This window comes from Colletotrichum fructicola, assembly GCF_000319635.2.
Source record: "Colletotrichum fructicola Nara gc5 chromosome Unknown KSG_Nara_v1_contig07, whole genome shotgun sequence".
In the NCBI taxonomy this organism is placed as follows: Eukaryota; Fungi; Ascomycota; class Sordariomycetes; order Glomerellales; family Glomerellaceae; genus Colletotrichum; species Colletotrichum fructicola.
The window spans coordinates 2,824,214-2,841,306 of record NW_027094057.1 but is presented as its reverse complement, the minus strand read 5'-3'; the positions used below and the strand labels follow the sequence as shown (position 1 = coordinate 2,841,306).

General features: G+C 54.8%; 6 protein-coding genes across 6 annotated transcripts; 3 read left to right on the top strand and 3 right to left on the bottom strand.

Moving 5' to 3' along the window:
* Positions 1-423: 423 nt before the first annotated feature.
* CGGC5_v012501 (uncharacterized protein) lies at positions 424-1,420 on the bottom strand (the record flags this gene model as incomplete). The annotated part of the gene is made up of 3 exons (XM_032030392.1): positions 424-967; positions 1,102-1,234; positions 1,312-1,420. The coding sequence occupies 3 exons, from the start codon at positions 1,418-1,420 to the stop codon at positions 424-426; spliced, it is 786 nt and encodes a 261-aa protein (XP_031890236.1).
* Positions 1,421-2,496: 1,076 nt separating this feature from the next.
* Positions 2,497-2,971, top strand: CGGC5_v012500 (Uncharacterized protein; the record flags this gene model as incomplete). Its single annotated transcript, XM_032030393.1, has 4 exons — positions 2,497-2,505; positions 2,605-2,676; positions 2,745-2,815; positions 2,899-2,971. The coding sequence occupies 4 exons, from the start codon at positions 2,497-2,499 to the stop codon at positions 2,969-2,971; spliced, it is 225 nt and encodes a 74-aa protein (XP_031890235.1).
* A 249-nt stretch (positions 2,972-3,220) lies between these two features.
* On the bottom strand, positions 3,221-4,423 carry DIN11 (putative 2-oxoglutarate-dependent dioxygenase DIN11; the record flags this gene model as incomplete). Its single annotated transcript, XM_032030394.1, has 2 exons — positions 3,221-4,151; positions 4,224-4,423. The coding sequence occupies 2 exons, from the start codon at positions 4,421-4,423 to the stop codon at positions 3,221-3,223; spliced, it is 1,131 nt and encodes a 376-aa protein (XP_031890230.1).
* Positions 4,424-4,863: 440 nt separating this feature from the next.
* Positions 4,864-7,839, bottom strand: utp17 (U3 small nucleolar RNA-associated protein 17; the record flags this gene model as incomplete). The annotated part of the gene is made up of 3 exons (XM_032030395.1): positions 4,864-6,623; positions 6,682-7,469; positions 7,520-7,839. 3 exons carry the CDS (start codon positions 7,837-7,839, stop codon positions 4,864-4,866), a joined length of 2,868 nt encoding a protein of 955 aa, XP_031890229.1.
* A 459-nt stretch (positions 7,840-8,298) lies between these two features.
* On the top strand, positions 8,299-8,702 carry Polr2l (DNA-directed RNA polymerases I, II, and III subunit RPABC5; the record flags this gene model as incomplete). The annotated part of the gene is made up of 4 exons (XM_032030397.1): positions 8,299-8,334; positions 8,390-8,448; positions 8,510-8,596; positions 8,654-8,702. 4 exons carry the CDS (start codon positions 8,299-8,301, stop codon positions 8,700-8,702), a joined length of 231 nt encoding a protein of 76 aa, XP_031890032.1.
* A 5,770-nt stretch (positions 8,703-14,472) lies between these two features.
* Positions 14,473-16,999, top strand: CGGC5_v012496 (uncharacterized protein; the record flags this gene model as incomplete). Its single annotated transcript, XM_032030398.1, has 7 exons — positions 14,473-14,594; positions 14,647-14,860; positions 14,916-15,014; positions 15,065-15,235; positions 15,289-15,445; positions 15,497-15,896; positions 15,952-16,999. The coding sequence occupies 7 exons, from the start codon at positions 14,473-14,475 to the stop codon at positions 16,997-16,999; spliced, it is 2,211 nt and encodes a 736-aa protein (XP_031890033.1).
* Between the last annotated feature and the right edge of the window lie 94 nt (positions 17,000-17,093).

Genomic DNA, 17,093 nt, shown 5'->3' with positions numbered 1-17,093 from the left:
GCGCCCGCCGTCTGGGATCCGGGGTCTTGCAGATCACGCGTGCCGGAAAAAAATCGGGCGCCTGAGCTGGAAATTGTGCTTTGCTGACTGCGCTGTGGCCGGGCCGCCGAGCCGCTTCAATCGTCGTTCGACCCTGCTCTTTTTATAAACCCAATGGGAAAATCATCGGTCAGAGAAGACGAATGAGATTCAACTTGCAAGGCGGACTCTCCGCCCAAGATCCGTGCATTCGTGGCCTCGGGACGCATGATGTACCCGTGATACCCTCCAGCTGGATATGCATGCACCGCGGAGCTGGCCCGGTAGATCCACGGGCTCCACGGTTCCGTATTGGGTGTAGCCGCCCCGACTGTGGCTATTATGTGCCGTGATGCAAAAACGGGACACATATTCCGCCAGTGATCGCCATTTCTGAGAAGCTTATCATGTCGCCTTCCCGCGTTTCGACCGTCTGACTAGACCCTTGTCTTCTACGATCTCGTCGGTGCTATTCTTTCTCTTCGAAGACGCTGCCTTCGTTGTACCCTTTGGCTCATCCTTGGTGACCTTGGGGCTCGAGGAAGTCTTTGCCACAGAGGCGGTTCCCTCTTGTTTGAGTAAAACATATGCCACCTTCTCAATATCCATTGCTGAGACGTCCAGCCTTTTCATCAGCTTCCGTGCCTCAGCATTGAGAGACTCATACTCCTTCATGTTGTACTTAAGCGACGCTTTCTGGCCTTTGTTGCATAACCAGTAGTACGCCTCATCTGAGAAGAAAAGGACCTGCTCCGGATAGTGCACCGCCAGAAGAAGCGAAGCAGTCGCAGGACCGATTCCTTTGAGTCTGGTCAAGATGTTGAGTGATGCCGACAGGTCTGACACGCCTTGATAGGCCTCCACTCCCTCTTTCACGGTCTTCTCCGCCGCGGAAGAGTCATTTGACGAGACGAGCTTCATCAGAGTCGGGCGAAACTTGCCGTGGCGACTATTTGGGTGTGTCAGACGGACATTCATTCCACGACGAACGTAATACAACCATGTCGTCACCTCGTGTTGACATCGTTACACTTGTAGCCTCGCTATGGGACGTTAGGGGCAATTAAAGAAGCATGCACTTACAGCTTCCAGTCAACGAGAACCTTGACATCATCGTGGTTCATGGATCGTTTAGGGGCTTCCTGCGAAAAGAGGGCCGGGGCCTCGACGAAACGGAACTGATCCAGCTCTTGCAGGGTCTTCTGACCAGACTTGGCTATATGCGGCAGTTAGGGATACCGTGGGAAAGACTGTTATGAATGCGGGGGAGGCCGCGATCAAGGGCCGACGTACCGCCTTTCGAGGCTGAAATGGAGTCAATCAGAGGTTCATAGTTAGCGAGGAGCTCTGCGAACTCCTTGTTCGTCACCTTATCAGCCGACACGAGCTTGGAGCTTGACATAGTCGGCATAGCTCAGGAACCGGCGATCGGGGTTGACGTAGCTGGTGGATGCGGTTTCCCAATTAGGAAGAAGCTTCAACTTGATATGCCAGCCGTTATCTGAAAGGATGAGGTAAGTTGATCAAGTCCCTTTCTCTGCAGGTCGCCGTGTTCGTGAAGTTTACAGGAAAACGCGATTCGAAGGAGATTATACGCGTCCACGGGTCGCAGGCAATCTTGGAATTTCAATCATCCGCCCCGGGTTGGTATGTTGCGCGTCGTTATATCGCGTAAGGGCTCGAGTACCCGCGACAAGTACGTAGTTCAGCGCTCAGCGGTGTAGGAGGAAGACGAAGCCAACCGATGCAGCGATCATGTGAAACTGAAGGTGCCCAGAAGCTTTCCCCTGCTCCTGACAGTGCTCAGAAACACTGTGGGTCGCTGAAATGAAACGGGAAACCCATCAGCACGTGAAAGCCTCTTGCCCCTTATGTGAGCATCAGTACTACACACACATAGTAGACACGGTCTGCTCTTTAATCGAAGCCATTCCCACACAAAGTCCCTTGCCAAAAAAACATGGCAGCTGATCAGAAGTTCAGGAGACGGCGATAGAAACGAAAGAGACAGAAGTGGGCGGGAAGCACTAGGGGGATGTACAGCTGGAAGAAGATTGGATGAAACGGTTTCTGAAGAGACCCGGGCCGGGCCATTCAATCGGAGCCGAACACTTCAAGATACGTTTTCTGATAGGTATCCCAATGCAAGACGTTCCTCTCACCGAAGCCCAACAGTGAAGTGTTTCCAGGCGGTCAAGCTCTGCCCCTCAGTGGAGGCAGCCCGTTGGTCACCGAGTCTGGGGGTCCGTGCATTTTCTTCGCTGAGTCTAGGCTGCCGATCCATGCAAAAGCGCTACGGGGTCGTCCGAGGGAAAAAAAAACAAGTGTGCCGTCTGCGCCCGCTTCAGCAACTCTCGTCCTTTCTCCTCCCGAAACCCAACGATCTTTCACATTACCGCTACCGACTCGCGCTACCAGCTCTCCGGAAGACAACGACTCACCACTTATCCGACTTTCGTCAATCACCAAGCAGTCAAGATGGGCAACGTACGTTCCAAACAATCACCCCTCTGGCCCCCACCGCTGATCAGGGTCTTGGTGGAAACAAATTGAGGGGCAGGCTTTTGCTGACATTCCGGACTGTAGGGAGCGAAGGCTCAGCAGAAGCGCGATCGCGCCCAGAAGGATGCGAAGCCCAAGGGCTCTCAGCTCAAGGTGGTAAGTTTGCGTTTCCCCTGAATATGTTTCTTTCGCTAGTCAACATGCGCTCACACGAACAATGACAGAACGCTGCCGCCAAGGACATCCAGTGCCAGATCTGCAAGGCCACCTTCCTCAAGACCACCAAGGCTCCGGCGTATGTCCCCTGTCCCGATACTCAGCGGGCGACACGTTGCCGCAGGTTTTTGCGCGCATGTGCTGACGAATTGTGTCCTCTAGTCTTACCGAGCACGCCGAGAACAAGCACAGCAAGGGTCTTGCCGACTGCTTCCCCTCCTTTGTCGCCGCATAGGCGCATAAAAGCCATATGGTGTGTGTTAGGCGTTGGTGGTAGGGTGTTGATGTCTGGGAGATTGGCGCGGGGTGAGGCTGAGTAGCGAGGCGTAGTCTGGTGAGGCAGGGCATTCAGCGAAGGCGTAATATTGGAATTCTGCTCTCTTTATATCGGAAAAAGACAAATACGAGTCCACGATATAACAAGACCTGGCGATGCTTCATGCGATCAGTTGCAACGTCTATGACTGACATCTAGAACCCAGCCTCACTGCGCCGGCACCGCAACCGCTGCCCTCTGCTCTTCCCGAATAGCGGCAAGAATATCAGGATACCACCTCTCCCCAACATCCGGATGACTCTTCACCCGGTTCCTCAACGTCGCCTCCCCAAGCGTCTTCGCCACGCCGCCCTTGCGAAACGTAAACTCAACATCGTCAAGCCGGCCCCCGTTCTTCTCAATCACCTGGCGCCTCTGCTCCTTGACCTCCTCCGGCACGCTCCCCACCCCGACGCTCTCCAGATCCTCAAACTCCGCGTCGCCCCTGACACCCTGGAAGAAGGGAATCGAGAACCGCGCGCCCTCGCCCGGCCCGGGGCTCAGCACGCGGTGCGTCGTCGACACGCAGACGCCCTGCGTCAACGCCTCCATCCCCTGCCCGATGGCGACCACGAGCGTCCCGTCGATGGGCGGCGCGTCGATCCACTCCCCCTTGACGTTCTGCGCCTGCAGCCCGCGGTGGTGGCTCGCTTGAAGGAGGTAGCTTGTCAGCATGCTGTCCTTGTGCGGGCCGACGCCCTGGCCCTGCACGCCCGACGCCGCGTCGATGCCCAGCTCGCTGACGTCGGGGTACTTAACGATCTTCAGCTTGTGCTGTTGGTCTGTGTCGAAGTACTTGTTGAAGGCATTGGGCGGGAGGCCGATGGCCTCGGCGATGAGGGAGGTGAAGGCGATGGAGATCTTGCCCATGCGGTCCATGTAGTCTGTGAAGGTGTCCCGGAAGCCGGGCAGGGCCTGTTCTGAGGGCCACTGGTTCGGTGCGAGGAGGTTGTAATAGAGAGGATCTTTGGCACTTGGCACTGGATGCTCCGTCGAGAGGTCGATCTGTTCGCGGTGGTCTATCTTGCCAGCTGTGATCTCGGCTGAGAGTTGGGAGTATCCCAGGAAGGACTTGGCGTTCTTCATCTCAATTTTGAGTCTGGTGAGATGTTAGTTCGTCCGATGCGTCGCGCTCAACGTGTGTGAGCCATATAGATGAAGTATGCCGTACTTTTCTTCCGTGGGAATGTCGAAAAAGGCCTTTCCCTCCTTGATCACCCTCTGGAACAGCTCATCAGGGATACCTGCATTTTTGAGATACAGGAAGCCGATTTCCATCAGCGCATGGCGGAGGTCTGCAAGAAATTGAGGCTTCGTTTTGGGATCCCGAGACAACGACAAGTCGAGGACTGGAATGGATGTGAAAGACATTGTGTCGATGAGACAAAGTCCGAAGAAGTGAGACACAGAAGTTGTGGTGAGATTCTCGTCAACATGCACAAGGGGCCGTTTATAGCAGCAGAGTTCTCCGCACGTGCTGCACGCAAAGGCGTGAGGAGCGTATGATAGATGCAGATATCGGAAGGAAGGAAGTACGACCGTGTACCTATGTCAAGTAAGCCGATGGCTATTGAATTCCCAATGACGTGACGGGATGGCGTGCTGCGGCAGCGGGGCTCTGAGCGTCGGGGTCTGCCCCGCATCGGAGCCGCGGGGTACTAATTGTACGGCTGTCTTCGGGCCAGACTAGGCTTGATTGGATGACGTGTTAGTCCCAGACCAAAGTCAACAACTCCAACGGCACAGTCGACATTGTTCCTGTAACCAGTCTATTATTGGGTATATTAAACAAATTTTGACAACTTTTAAGTCTATGATGATGCCAGAGGTTTCGTCGCTAGCATCCCTGTGACCTTGTAGAACATATCCTCGACAGACGGCATGGCAAATGCTGGCGCCGCGTCGAACAACTCCGCCAGACGCTGCCTGTTGATAGTGGCGGGCTGCGCGTCGTCATCGTCCAATTCCATCTTTTCCCCAGCTCCGTTTACCTCGTGATCAACGGCCATCTGCTCGTCTTCTTCCATTTCCTCGTCTTCGATGGCATCTTCCGCAACAGGCTCACCATCCAACTGCATGTCCTCGAGTGGTCTTGAAATGGCCACTGCGGCAGTGTCGGAAGCCTCAGCGATGGTCCAGACCTGGGCCGAATCGTCAACTGCGACAAAGCCAGAGGAGCTTCCTGTGGAGACCAAGCTCGTGATTCTGTGGGGGATGCGCTTGACGCAGAGCAATTCTGGCTCTTCCGGCTTCATGACAGCAAGTTGCGAGACTTGGCCGCCGGGAACAATGACGGCGAATGTTCTTGACTTGCGGTCAATGGCCAAGTGGCTGAACTCTCTAGTCATGTTGGCATTGCGCCCGCGAGGCAGCTGGATGCCATACTGCAACTCGTCCGCAACCACATCGTACACTCTCACGTCGTCGGAAAGAGTGATGATGTAAGGAGAGAGAACTTGCAGGCGGCGGATATGTCCCTTCCACATGTTTTCCAATGTGAGCCTGATTTCACCAGATTTCGTGTCAACGACGTAGACGGTTCCGTCATTTGAATTACCAAAGGCGATGAAGAGGGTAGACCCATCCTCGGAGAAACAGAGGCTGCCGCTGCGCTCACCAGCGTTTTCGCCAGTGATTGCCAGAGCGTCAGATCCCACGCTGCTGCCCAAAGCTACGGCAACAGCACATGACCAGGACTGCAAAACTTCGCCGGATGTGCCTTTAGATTCGACGCCATCCTGCTGTCTGACCTTGGAATGCCATATCCTCGCCATGCCGTCGTCGCCCAGGGTGGCAAAGCGATTCGAGGTGTGGTCCGCAGCCAGATCCAGGACAGTCTCAGGTCGGCTGGTGATGTGGGGGTTGTTGATCCTGGAGGACAAAGCGAAAGGCTGGTCATCTTCGCCGACGGCCCAGAATTTGAGATACACCTCGCGTCTCGCCCTGATAAACTCCTCGCGAGCTTCAGGAGCCATCTTCTCCAGATCGCGCTTAGGGGGTTGCCAGTCGTCAACCGTGGCCAGCCAGCCACTATCCTGAGAGAAAGCGACGTGGGTTATGCGGGGTTCCGAAATTGGGTTTCCCTTGGACGTGATGTTGACATCCGTAGGCTGGGTTCTCGCAAGGGCCTGCTTCGCGACGCTTCTGAAAGATTCCATGTCGAATGACTGCAGCAAGGGCGCAGACTGTAGGTCACCAGCCAGCATGGCCTGTTGACCGGCACCTGTGCAGACGTACAGTCTTGACGGCTCTGCCGGGTTGAGAGCGGCGGGCACATGGTGGCGCACCTCACGGTCGGCTGACCAGACGCGCTTGACAAGCAAGTCTTTGGGTGTTGAAGTGAAACGAGCCGCCGATTGGATGCCGGAGATGTAAGTTTTCGGAACCATATCGGCAGTCGAGACAACCATGAGGGAGTTGTCATCAAGGTGCAGGGCGTAGGAGGATCCCGCGGGCGACACAACCACGTTTTCGATGCTTCCTGAAAGATGGGGGAAGTGGTTCAGCTTGCCAGTGTCCATCTGCCAAATAACAAGGACGTTCTCAGAGCCGCCAGAGAGCATGTAATTGCCTGGAACCCACAGTGTCAGTCAAAGCTTCAAAGTGAATCGAGTCTTATCACCACTTACCATCCTTGGACCACTTGACGCTATGCACTGCTCTCCTGTGCCAATGGTACTTGCGGCCTTGCAGGCTGTCCCTCTTCGACTTGGGCGCATTCAGGTTTTGGAGCTTCCTGAGGATGTCGTTGTAGTAGTAGATGGCACCTCGAGCACATCCGGCAATCAGGTCGACAACAATGCCGTCATCTCGGTTGGTAATCTTGAAGTCGAGGGAGCAAACGATATCGGTGGTGTTGAAGGCAAAGAACTCGCAGTCCAAGCCGAGGTCCGTCTTGGTGACATTGGGTGTGACTGTTCCGACGATAAGATTGTCTCTCGTGGCACCAATAACCGTCTTGCCATCAGTGCTTGAGCGTAGCAGGTGGATAGTCTGTTCTGCCTGCTTCGTCGTGAAGAGAATCTCACATGTCGGCTGGGTAAAGTCGGGCCCAGAGTACGCCACAATCTCGCCCTTCAACTGCACCGTTGACTCCGACACGTAGATGACTTCGATGCTGCTCTTCTCTCCCTGGATTGCTGCGACTGACATGTCAAGCGCAGTTTGCGACTTTGTGCGAAACTCCCGGTCGACTTGGGTTCCCTTCTTCCAGTTGACGCGCCAGACTCTGCCGTCGGAGCAGGCCACCCAGACAAAGTCTGGCTTGGTATGAGAGAGGCATGTGGCCACGATGTTCGGCGCATTGGACTTGTCTCCATACGTATTCTGGGCCACTGGGAGAGCAATTCTTCGGATAAGGAGGGATTCGGCAACCGAGTAGATTTGGAGAGAGGTGTTGTAAGTAACGATCAAGTACCTAGTCGCACGTCAGACAAGTCAACCAACACAAGGCGCGGGTGCTCTCACTTCTCCTTCTCGACGAAAATGGGGTCGATATCGGCCATGCGGCCACCCATTGGCGCGGAAACCTGCCATCCAGTCGCCTGAGGATCTGAATTGCCCAGGTTGGAGAGCTCGGTCTCGATTTGGTCGTCCGTAAGGTTCTTCTTGAGCTGCGACAGAACGTTCAAGGCGTTGTCGCGAAGATCCCCAGATTCGGTATCACCGTTGTTCGTAGGCTTGCTTCCCTTGTGCCGTAGGCGCTTCGTCTGGCCGTCCTTGTCGCTTAGGTCTCTCTTGCGCTTCTTCGTGTCGGCGTCCCGACTTCTCGGGGTAGAGGGTGCCATTTTTCTTTTGTGCAAAGGTCGACAGAAAGCAGAAAGAGTGGCTGCTGTTGGATTCGGGGCGGTGAAGAGGGGAAAATGACTTTGCAGCCGACCTTCGACGATTTGGCTTGGATTTCCTGCTCTGTTCCGCTCGCACACGACCCTTCCAGAAAAAAAGTTCGAGAGTTGCTTCCCAGGAATTTTTTGGTCCCGCTGCGTCGCCGGGCCATGCAATTGGTGGATATCCCCACAGTGGATCTATTGCTGATAAGATAAGCGGATAAACTAACGGACCGCTAAATTTTTGTTCAGCACGCCGCAGGCAGCGCGCCCGGTAGTACCTCTTTCACAGTTTCTTCGGCGACGGCGACTCCATTGCGATCGACTGCGCGACCGAATTTTCTACGTCCAAGACGACCGCTGCTCCACGCTCAGTCTTCCGATTAACGGACATCTTGATACCCCGAAAACACCGCGAAGATGATCATTCCCGTTCGTTGCTTCTCCTGTGGCAAGGTTAGTCGATGCGACGCCCCTCCGCGCAAGATGCGGTTTCTGACGAATCACGCAGGTCACTGGCGACCTTTGGGAGCGCTACCTCAAGCTCATTGACGACGGCATTACGGATGGGTGAGTTGGAGCGGCTGGCCTCATCAGGCATGTTCGAGCGCATCATTGACATTTGACACAGCGACGCCATGGACCAGCTTGGCCTCAAGCGCTACTGCTGCCGTCGTATGGTCATGACTCACGTTGACCTTATCGAGAAGCTTCTCAAGTATGTTTCTCCGTATCTTAGGCGGCGTTGTTCCAGACTTCTTACGCGTAACTTCAGGTACACTCCCGACGGACGTAACGAGAAGAAGATGTCCTTGAACCCGTAGATTCAAGACGGAGTGACGGTATATTAGGAGTTTGGGATATTCAAAAGCATTGCAAGGCGTTAGGGAACCAGAGTGCCTGAAATAAACAACGGTTTACAACCCGTGCACGACGAAGAACCGGCACCCACTGTGCCTATCAAGCCGATCGAGTTACAGAGCAACGTTGAATCCCTGGTATTCCCACCCGCGATGAGGTTTCTTGCCTTGGTGATCAGGCAAACGCACGTCCCCTCGCAACCAAGAGAGACGGAATGAATCCGAACTAGGCTTGCATTTTGGGCTGTGAGCGGAGATTGGGAAACTCTGCGTTGAGGATGTTACGATTTCAACATCATTCTGCCGCTTGGTGTACTTCTCATGTGAATGTGAAAAGAACATATGTCGGGACCTGCTTAAACAGTCTTTCGTCTAGCCATGTCTGCTGTTTTACTTGGGCTTTTGTTCCAACAACTGTGGCATCGGGGACTCTGGTTGAACAATCTAGGTGGGTATACCAAGCGGATTATCGGACAGGCATTCCACAGGATGTCGCAAGCCCACGCCCAACTTGGCTGCAGCGCGTTAGTCGAATGTTGGTGCTTCAACTGGGATCGGAGGAAGTCTTCGATCTGGCGGTCAAGGTAGAAAGAACTGTCCAGAATTTTCAACGTAACACCATCGCTTCCCCGACTGGTTACCTGTCGCTGACCACCAGTGCGCCACTGTATGTGCTCGAATCATGAGGGCGTGATTGCTGAATTTTGCATCTTGTCTCGGTCAGAAGAGCCTCAATCACTCGGCAGTCTGGGTATTGGGGGCCAAAACGTCGTTCCTCAGTGGCTGGTCAGAGCCCCGTAAGATGGATGAGACAATGCGTCTTCGTAGTCCAACAGTCCAAGAGGCTTGCCAATTGCTGCCCGAAAGGTGTGCTAGTCGATGTGGATGCATTGAGTGCTCCGCCGAGGCTCATCGTCTTCCTCAACCATGCAAATCATCGTATATCATCAACCGCATGGGTCGGCTAGCAATAGCAGCAAAGTTGCGGCGCAAGTCGTAGGATGAGTCCGGTGGCCGATTGAAGAACCCGAGGAACTGGAAATGACGCGGCGATTTTGCCGCTAAGAGCACCCAGAGCACCAACACACTTTCCAGAACCGGATAACATCCGCGGCCTTGGGGCCTGGTCTTCATTTCATGGGAGGTAGTGATCTGTCGGTGGGACGCAGGGAAGTACTACACGTCTTGGATTGACGCACGGAGTGCAGAGTATGGAGATAAGTCCGCCTGATGGATGCATTGTGCGCAAACAAACAACGGTTAGAAGACAAACTTAGGATCAAATCCCACAGCTCCACCCATGAAGTTGATACTTTCACGCAAGACGACTCCGTCGTAACCGCGATAGAGGATCCAACTGGCGCGCAATGGCTGCTGCGAGTGCCTCGCTAGACCCAGAAAGCAGAGAAGCGCAGCTTCCTATCGGTCGCACAGAATGGAGGCGTTGCCCGAAGTGGGAAGACTGAGCCGTAACAATTCATAGAACAGAATTGTTGGCGCCTATGCGCGTTGGCCTGCATGCGTGATGCGGTCGTGGCGCCAGGGATACCAGCGCCGACCCCAGTCAACCATGATCCATATGTCGGCGTCCGAGTTGGGAGCAGTCTGTGTGGTGTTGGAAGGCCGGAGAAGTAGCATGCATACTCCGCGAGGCCTTTGATAATCTTCTGCGATATCAGAGAATCAGGAAACGCGGCAGCCCGGCGATATAGAGCATCGTAGCTGATCCTTCCAGGCATCGCAGACGAGGGTTTTGGATGGTGTGAAGTACAACCCCATCACCCCTCCCGCCTCCATCGGCGATCAGCAAATGGTGCCCGGATACAGATTCCTGGGTCCTGGAGCTGGCACCCCGCCACATCGCCGGGGTCACCTCCGCTTGTTTACCAGAATATTTGCTAGCGCTGTGATCAGTGGGAGGCACCGACAGTTATCACCGCACTAGGTGAACAGCTGGGAAGGAACTCATCAAGTATGACGAGAATGACCACGAATGCCACGGCGAGCTCAGGGCCAACAGCATGCGGCAGGAAACATGGACTCGAGTTTCGGGACAGCTTGGGAAGCGAGGTTTTATCAGGTGATGACTGTGGCTGCGGGACATCGACACCTTGCCGGGGAGTTTGGCCAGGGCCGCGGGTATTTCGAGATGAACTGGAACCAAGCTGGTCCGCCTCATGGTTCCGCATTTCCGGGTTCTGGGACCGGGGTCAAGTTTGCTAACAATAGGAATCTTTGTGCCGCCGCATGATCCCGAGGAGACTCCGGGAGGGAACAAGAGGACGCCGTGTTGGAGCTGTCCATTGCCTTGGTGGCTCTTGACCCTTTCCCACGTCCGTCCCGGAGGTTCCCCGGGCCCTGAACTCGCCGGCATTTGGAATGTCGGTCAGTTGCCATAGTCGACTATCGTTGCGATCACGCATGAGGGACAAATGCGGTTGGAGGTGAAAAAGAAATGTGGCACGACAACAGCCATTGAGGGAGAGCGTCAAGTGACGAGAAGAGAAGCGAGGGCAAACTCTCAGTCGTAGAACCAACAGTTGCAACGGGAGGTGAATGGGAAATACGTACCTGCCGTGCCAGTAGGGATCGAAGCCGTTACTGGGTCCGGGCTTGTTCCCCAGCGCAAACAGGAGGCCAGTGTGCCCTGTCAGAGTTGGCGTGTCAGTACCTGAGGTACCTTAGGCGGGAGGTCGATCAGTGGGAGAGCGGGTCCACATTATTTTCAAGACGTTCCGACAGCGAGAAAAACCGCCGCTGGCCCAAATCGTCGGAATTGCTGTTACCATGAATAGAAGAAGCGGAGACTTGATTTGGAGCGACCAGGAAAAGACAAGGTACTCGCAAATCGACTTGGGTAGTGAGTATACCCAGGATGAAGAATGGAAATGTAGGCTGATAGGCAAGCGTCACAGACGACAAGATACATACATACGTAGGTCCAACCTCACGACCATGATCCATTCCGAGTTTACCTGAGCTGACATCTTACCAAGAGTTCGGATAACGCTAGGCCTAACGCCTCCAGACCTGATTAGGCAGACAGACTATCACCAAGCAAAGCAATAGCAGTAGCACGTTGGTTCGGACAATGGGAACAGAATGCCCGCCCCAGCCACTGGTTGTTTGTTGACCGACCGACTCGGGCCACCACCAGCACACCCCCTGTCGAGTATCGCGGTCGAGGCCACTTTCGGTTCCGTCAGTTTGGAGTCAGCAAATAAGAAAGGTGTGTTGGAGCTAGTGCAGGTGTACGAAGGTATGTGAAAGTGTGCAGGTTCCAACAATTGTCCCCGCGCCCAGCAAAGCGAAGCCTCCCATCGGTCTCACCATCTCACCAGGGCGGCAAAGGGCGGCCGAGACAGGCTGAAGACATGACGGACGGGCAGAGCCGTTCACACGAACACGCACGCGTGTCACCGCCCCCAAACGCAACACAGACGCACTTGGAGGAAGCGTGACTGAGTGCTCGCGTCTTCCATGACACGGCATCGGCGGATTGGCCCATGACAGTGTTTGAATGTCTGAATGGTGGCTAGGAGACCACGAGAAGAAGGTTGTTGCGAGATATCCGCCCATCCACCCTTGATGCACAAGAAGGAGCAGGCACGCTGCAAGCAATCGAAAAGGGCGCAAAAGTCCCAACTCAGCCATGCAGACACGGTCGATACCGTCGGGCCCAACACACCGGCTCGGCCTAAGAACTCGAATCTGCGACCTCATCTCGTCTCGTTGACGCAGACTGTGGACAGCCAGGCAAGACATTGAAAGGAGGACAGATGCGGCGTGGCTGGCTGTCTTACACACGACCTACCCGTTGGAATTGAGACTGCTCACTGTGATGAATGACGGCGGGCACCTCGTTCGGTACCGCCAACAACAACACCAATGCTTGAGCCACGTTGTTACCCTGAGGAAAGCAGCCATTTACACCAGCGCACTGAAACTAGTTCAACGTTCATGTTCTTCTTACCTTCAAGGCTTGCCTTCCCTTCACTTCCCAAGCTCCCTTCCCCTCCACTCCGAGCACTAAGATGCCCTCCACCTCCGGGGGCCATGTGGGGCTGCCGCAGGGCCAGGGCAGGTCGTGGTTCGCTGGAGGATGCGACGCCCACCTCTGCTAAGCGCCGACGCCTGTCTGCTTCATGCAGCCCACAGCTCGACGATGCTCTTCTCATCCACCGACACAACGCTGTGCTCACGTCTGACTGGTCGAACCCGTCAGGAGGTGTCTGCCATGTCCTTGGGGAAACACGCGCAGCTGCACATCTCACTGGCTCCTTCTGCCTCCCAAGATGCCTGCAAGTGCCTGCCCTACCAACTGCCCCTCTAGAGCCTTTCTTGGGTCAGAGAACGAAGAGGCCGAACAAGTCCAATCCCACGCAGCCCACGGATTGGATCATGCCCGGGTCCCAACGCCTCCCGTCCTCTTTTTTTTTTCTGTTCCCACGCTGTGGTCCTCGAACCCGACAGACTGACGGCCATGCCAACACCCTCTTTCCGTTTGTCCTGCCGAGTTGCTCATCTATGATTCGGCCAGCACAGCCAAAGCCGATTGCTCTCGGTCCCTTCTTTCCATGTGAGGTCGGGTGCCTGTCCATAGGGCGGGCCGAAATTCGACCAGCCATTCAGACAACACCAGAGAACTCTGACATCTGTCTCATCTAGCTTGCAACTCGTCCGTCATCTTTGTCTTGCACCGTCCCGGGTACCTTACCATCGACTCAGGTCACGGAACATAGAGCACTCACTTCTGTCTCTTGGTTGACAACAACTCCACGCTTTGCTGCCGTCCCATCACATCCGACCTGTGCTACCAAGCTCTACCCGCCCTGAGTCTTAAGACCCTCTGCGGCACAGGCTTGACATCCACATCGGCTGTCGTCTGTCCTGCTGGCTGTCCGCCCGTCTTCAGTCTTCTCTCCCGGCTGCGCGAGACCGACTGGACGACTAGGCATTCGGTGGAGCCGTGCTTGTCATCCGTTTCGTCGAATCTTAGCCGCAGGTCTTCTCAACCGCCCCTCCTACAGATGCATTGCAGCATAATCGCAGACACGCGCAGCTCAGCCTGATTCAGTGCTTCCTCGTCCTCTCACTGTCTTCCATCCCCCTCCGAAGCGGTAGTCGCGTTGCCCGCAGGTCGTTCCAACGCTTCCGCCCCATAATTTTATCCTTCGGTCTTCAGAACCTAGAACCACGGGTAATACTGCTTGCTGCTTGGGTCTCCCGTCCCCCCTAGCCGTTCGACCAGCAAGCGCAAAAGACCCGCCACGACGCTGCCAAACCCGCCTGACCCTGTCGATACTTCGCGTGAGCGAGGTACAGACAAGAACAACCAGGGCCCCCAGTTCCCTACCCTACCATTCCTCAACCCAGAATTGAGGTAGCAGTAGGCACAGCTCCTCTTAAACCGCCCTCCCCACCCTCGCTCTCTCGAGCTCTCTCGTTTTCGAGCCAGCCGCTATTCGTCTCGAAGCTTGGTGATCCCCAGGCCGCCGTCAACGAGACCCGAGCATCCAGCACAGCTTGATCCTTCGCCTCGACGGCCTCAAGGATCGAGGCCAACAGCCAGCACGGCCCTGGAGACGGCCTAGTCAACCTACAACTGTGCTGCGTCGAGCTCCCGAGGCATTCTTTCGACTACCATCCGCCGTCGCAGTTCGCCTGAAATCCAACCCTTGAGGTCGTGAAGGACTAGGACGTCGTCTTTATAGAAAGGGACTTCAGACTGATCATGGCACTCGAAGCGCCCCTGCGATCGTCTATTGGAAGTCAAATGTCGGCCTACTCGCATCACAACGAGATGTCTGTTTCTTCTCCAGACAACGGATCATTCCAATCGCCATTCTCCAGCATGTAAGCTACGTAGATGTCCAATTTCGCAAAGCAAGCACTCACACTTCGCCAGGTCGTCAGCTGCTTCAGAACAGTCCAACTCTAATTCCCTCCGACCGAACTCAATCCAAAGAATGTCGAGCGGCATGCATCTCATGAGCCCAAGCGATATTGTTGGGCCTTCACCTGTCACCTCGACTGGCACAGAGACGACGGAAATCGAAGATGAAGAAGCAGAAGAAGCTCAGGCTCGACCAACAATTGCCAATCCTTTGCCTCACCCCCAGGTATGCAGATTGAACCGCGGAAATGGTGTATAGTAATAATAGTAACGTGTGCCAGCTCGTGATGCTCACCACGAATATCCCCGATCACGTTCGACAGACTGGCAGCGAAGAGGCTGTTTCAGTCATCCATGCGCCCGAGAGCTTCCACAGCTGGGTAAGTCGCAACTGGGTCATATTAGATGACCAGTGACTAATTTTGAACAGGTTTCAAATGACCCTACTGTCAAGCCAGACCAGGCTAGCGAGCAGTCATCGCCAAAGTCTGACGCGAAGTCGTCATCACCGAGGTCTGCAAAGTCTGCGAAGGCTGATGTCAGAACGTCGCCGAAGACTGATACAATGAGCCTTCCGCCTGTTACAGAACATGCATCCAAGGTGCGCTACCAACTGACTTCAGGAGAGACAGGTGGCTGACCATATTCACAAAGTCGAGATCTCCCGGACTGCCTACTCCTCCTCCACTCTCCACGGATGTCAGGCCTGTACGCTACAGCATCGACAGTGCCACGCCACGAGCACAGGATCTACAAGATATGCTGAGCGAGTCATCCAGGCTCCGCTCAAGCAGCACTAGCAGCCTCGAGAGTACGCATTTGCTTCTGCCGCCCGCTCATGGTTCTAACTAACATGGATCAGAAATCGATGAAAGGAGGGGAGAAGAAACCGACGCCGAAACTTACGATGAAGACTACGCCACCCCCGGTCTGCCATATGAGGCTGCAGAGATCACGGCACTACGAACTGCACTTCACGAGTGCTGGACGCTATGCAACACCTTGGCAAATCTGAGCTCTATCCACCGGATGAGGGTCTTCAACAGCTCAGGAACCCCGGACGCACACGAGAAGGCGTGGATGGCTTGTTGGAAGCTTTGCCAAAGGCTCTATGACAACCAGGACGAGGACTTGTACGGTCACAACGTACGAGAGAATCTCGACCTTTGCCGTGACTTTTGTCAGTCACTCTTCGATGTCCGACAGAAGAAGGATGAAGTTGCCGATTCAATTCTCCGGGTTAGCTTCGAGCTCAATAACCAGTGAGTACGAGCGCGTAACGGTATCATGCATGAATGCATGCTAACTCTCTTTCAGTCTGTACAGCGCTCAGGATATACGAAATTTGCCAGAACAGTTTCGGGAACGAACGCTGGATTTCTATATCACACTTTGTCATCGGCTGATGAAGCAACGAAGCGAGTTGGCCGAGGAGACTGACTCTTTACTGAAAGCCTGCTGGTCACTAGCCGAGATGCTTTTCAGCTTGAGACAGAACAGGCGAGATGGAAGGGCCCCCGACGAGGAACTCCTCGGGTCAGCAGTACAGGCTTGTTGGGAATTGTGCGATCTCTTCAGAGATGGATGGACTCAAGTCCGTCCAGATCGCAACACCCCGAGGCCAAGTCAGACAAATTTCTTCGGCCACCAACAAAACTTTGAACAGCCGTCAGGCCGAGATAGCAGAGCATCCAACCGTTCTTCCTACTCGAAGCGAGAAAGCCACAAGAGCGTTGTGGAGGAGCGCACGAGGAAGCCTCCTCCAGTGCCCGAGACTCCGGTCACGGAATTCGAAGACACCCCAATCTCTCCAGAGAGTCAATCGCCACGAGTTCCCAACATCTTGGTCCTCGGTACCACCTCCGACAGTGGCCGTGGAGGCCGTTGGTCGAGCAGCGCTTCCCAGCTGTCAAGCTACTCACAAAGCAGCAACAAGACATCAAGCACGGCCACGACAACTACTGCAGGCGACGACAGCAACACCAGTAGAATCAAGGCTCTCGTTATCAAGGCGGCTATGAACGTTGGCTACGCCCGAGATCCAGCGCTCGACAACAAATCCGAGAAGGCCGCCTTGCAGGCCTTCGTGAAGCAGATGCCCACGGGTTCTTTCGGTTCCCTCCCGGCTCATGCTACGTTGCTGCAGAACTACAAGAACCTCGTACAGGCGGATGCATCGTTCCGCGGATCTTCGCTGCTTCCGATTCGAGGAAAGCGTATCGCGGCAAACGACATGGCAAGGAGTGTCAACTACATGGCCGGCCGTGCTGCCCAATACGTCTTTCTACGCGACCTCTACAAACTGGTGTTCAGTTTCCCCACAGAAGAGGGAGACTCGAGGAAAACAGTCAGCATTGCCATTTGAGCATTTGTATCACGCATCTGAGGACACATTCTGTTGGCATTTCACGTTGGGCTTCCACTTATGATTACCATGAAAAACACTGCCAGTCTCTACA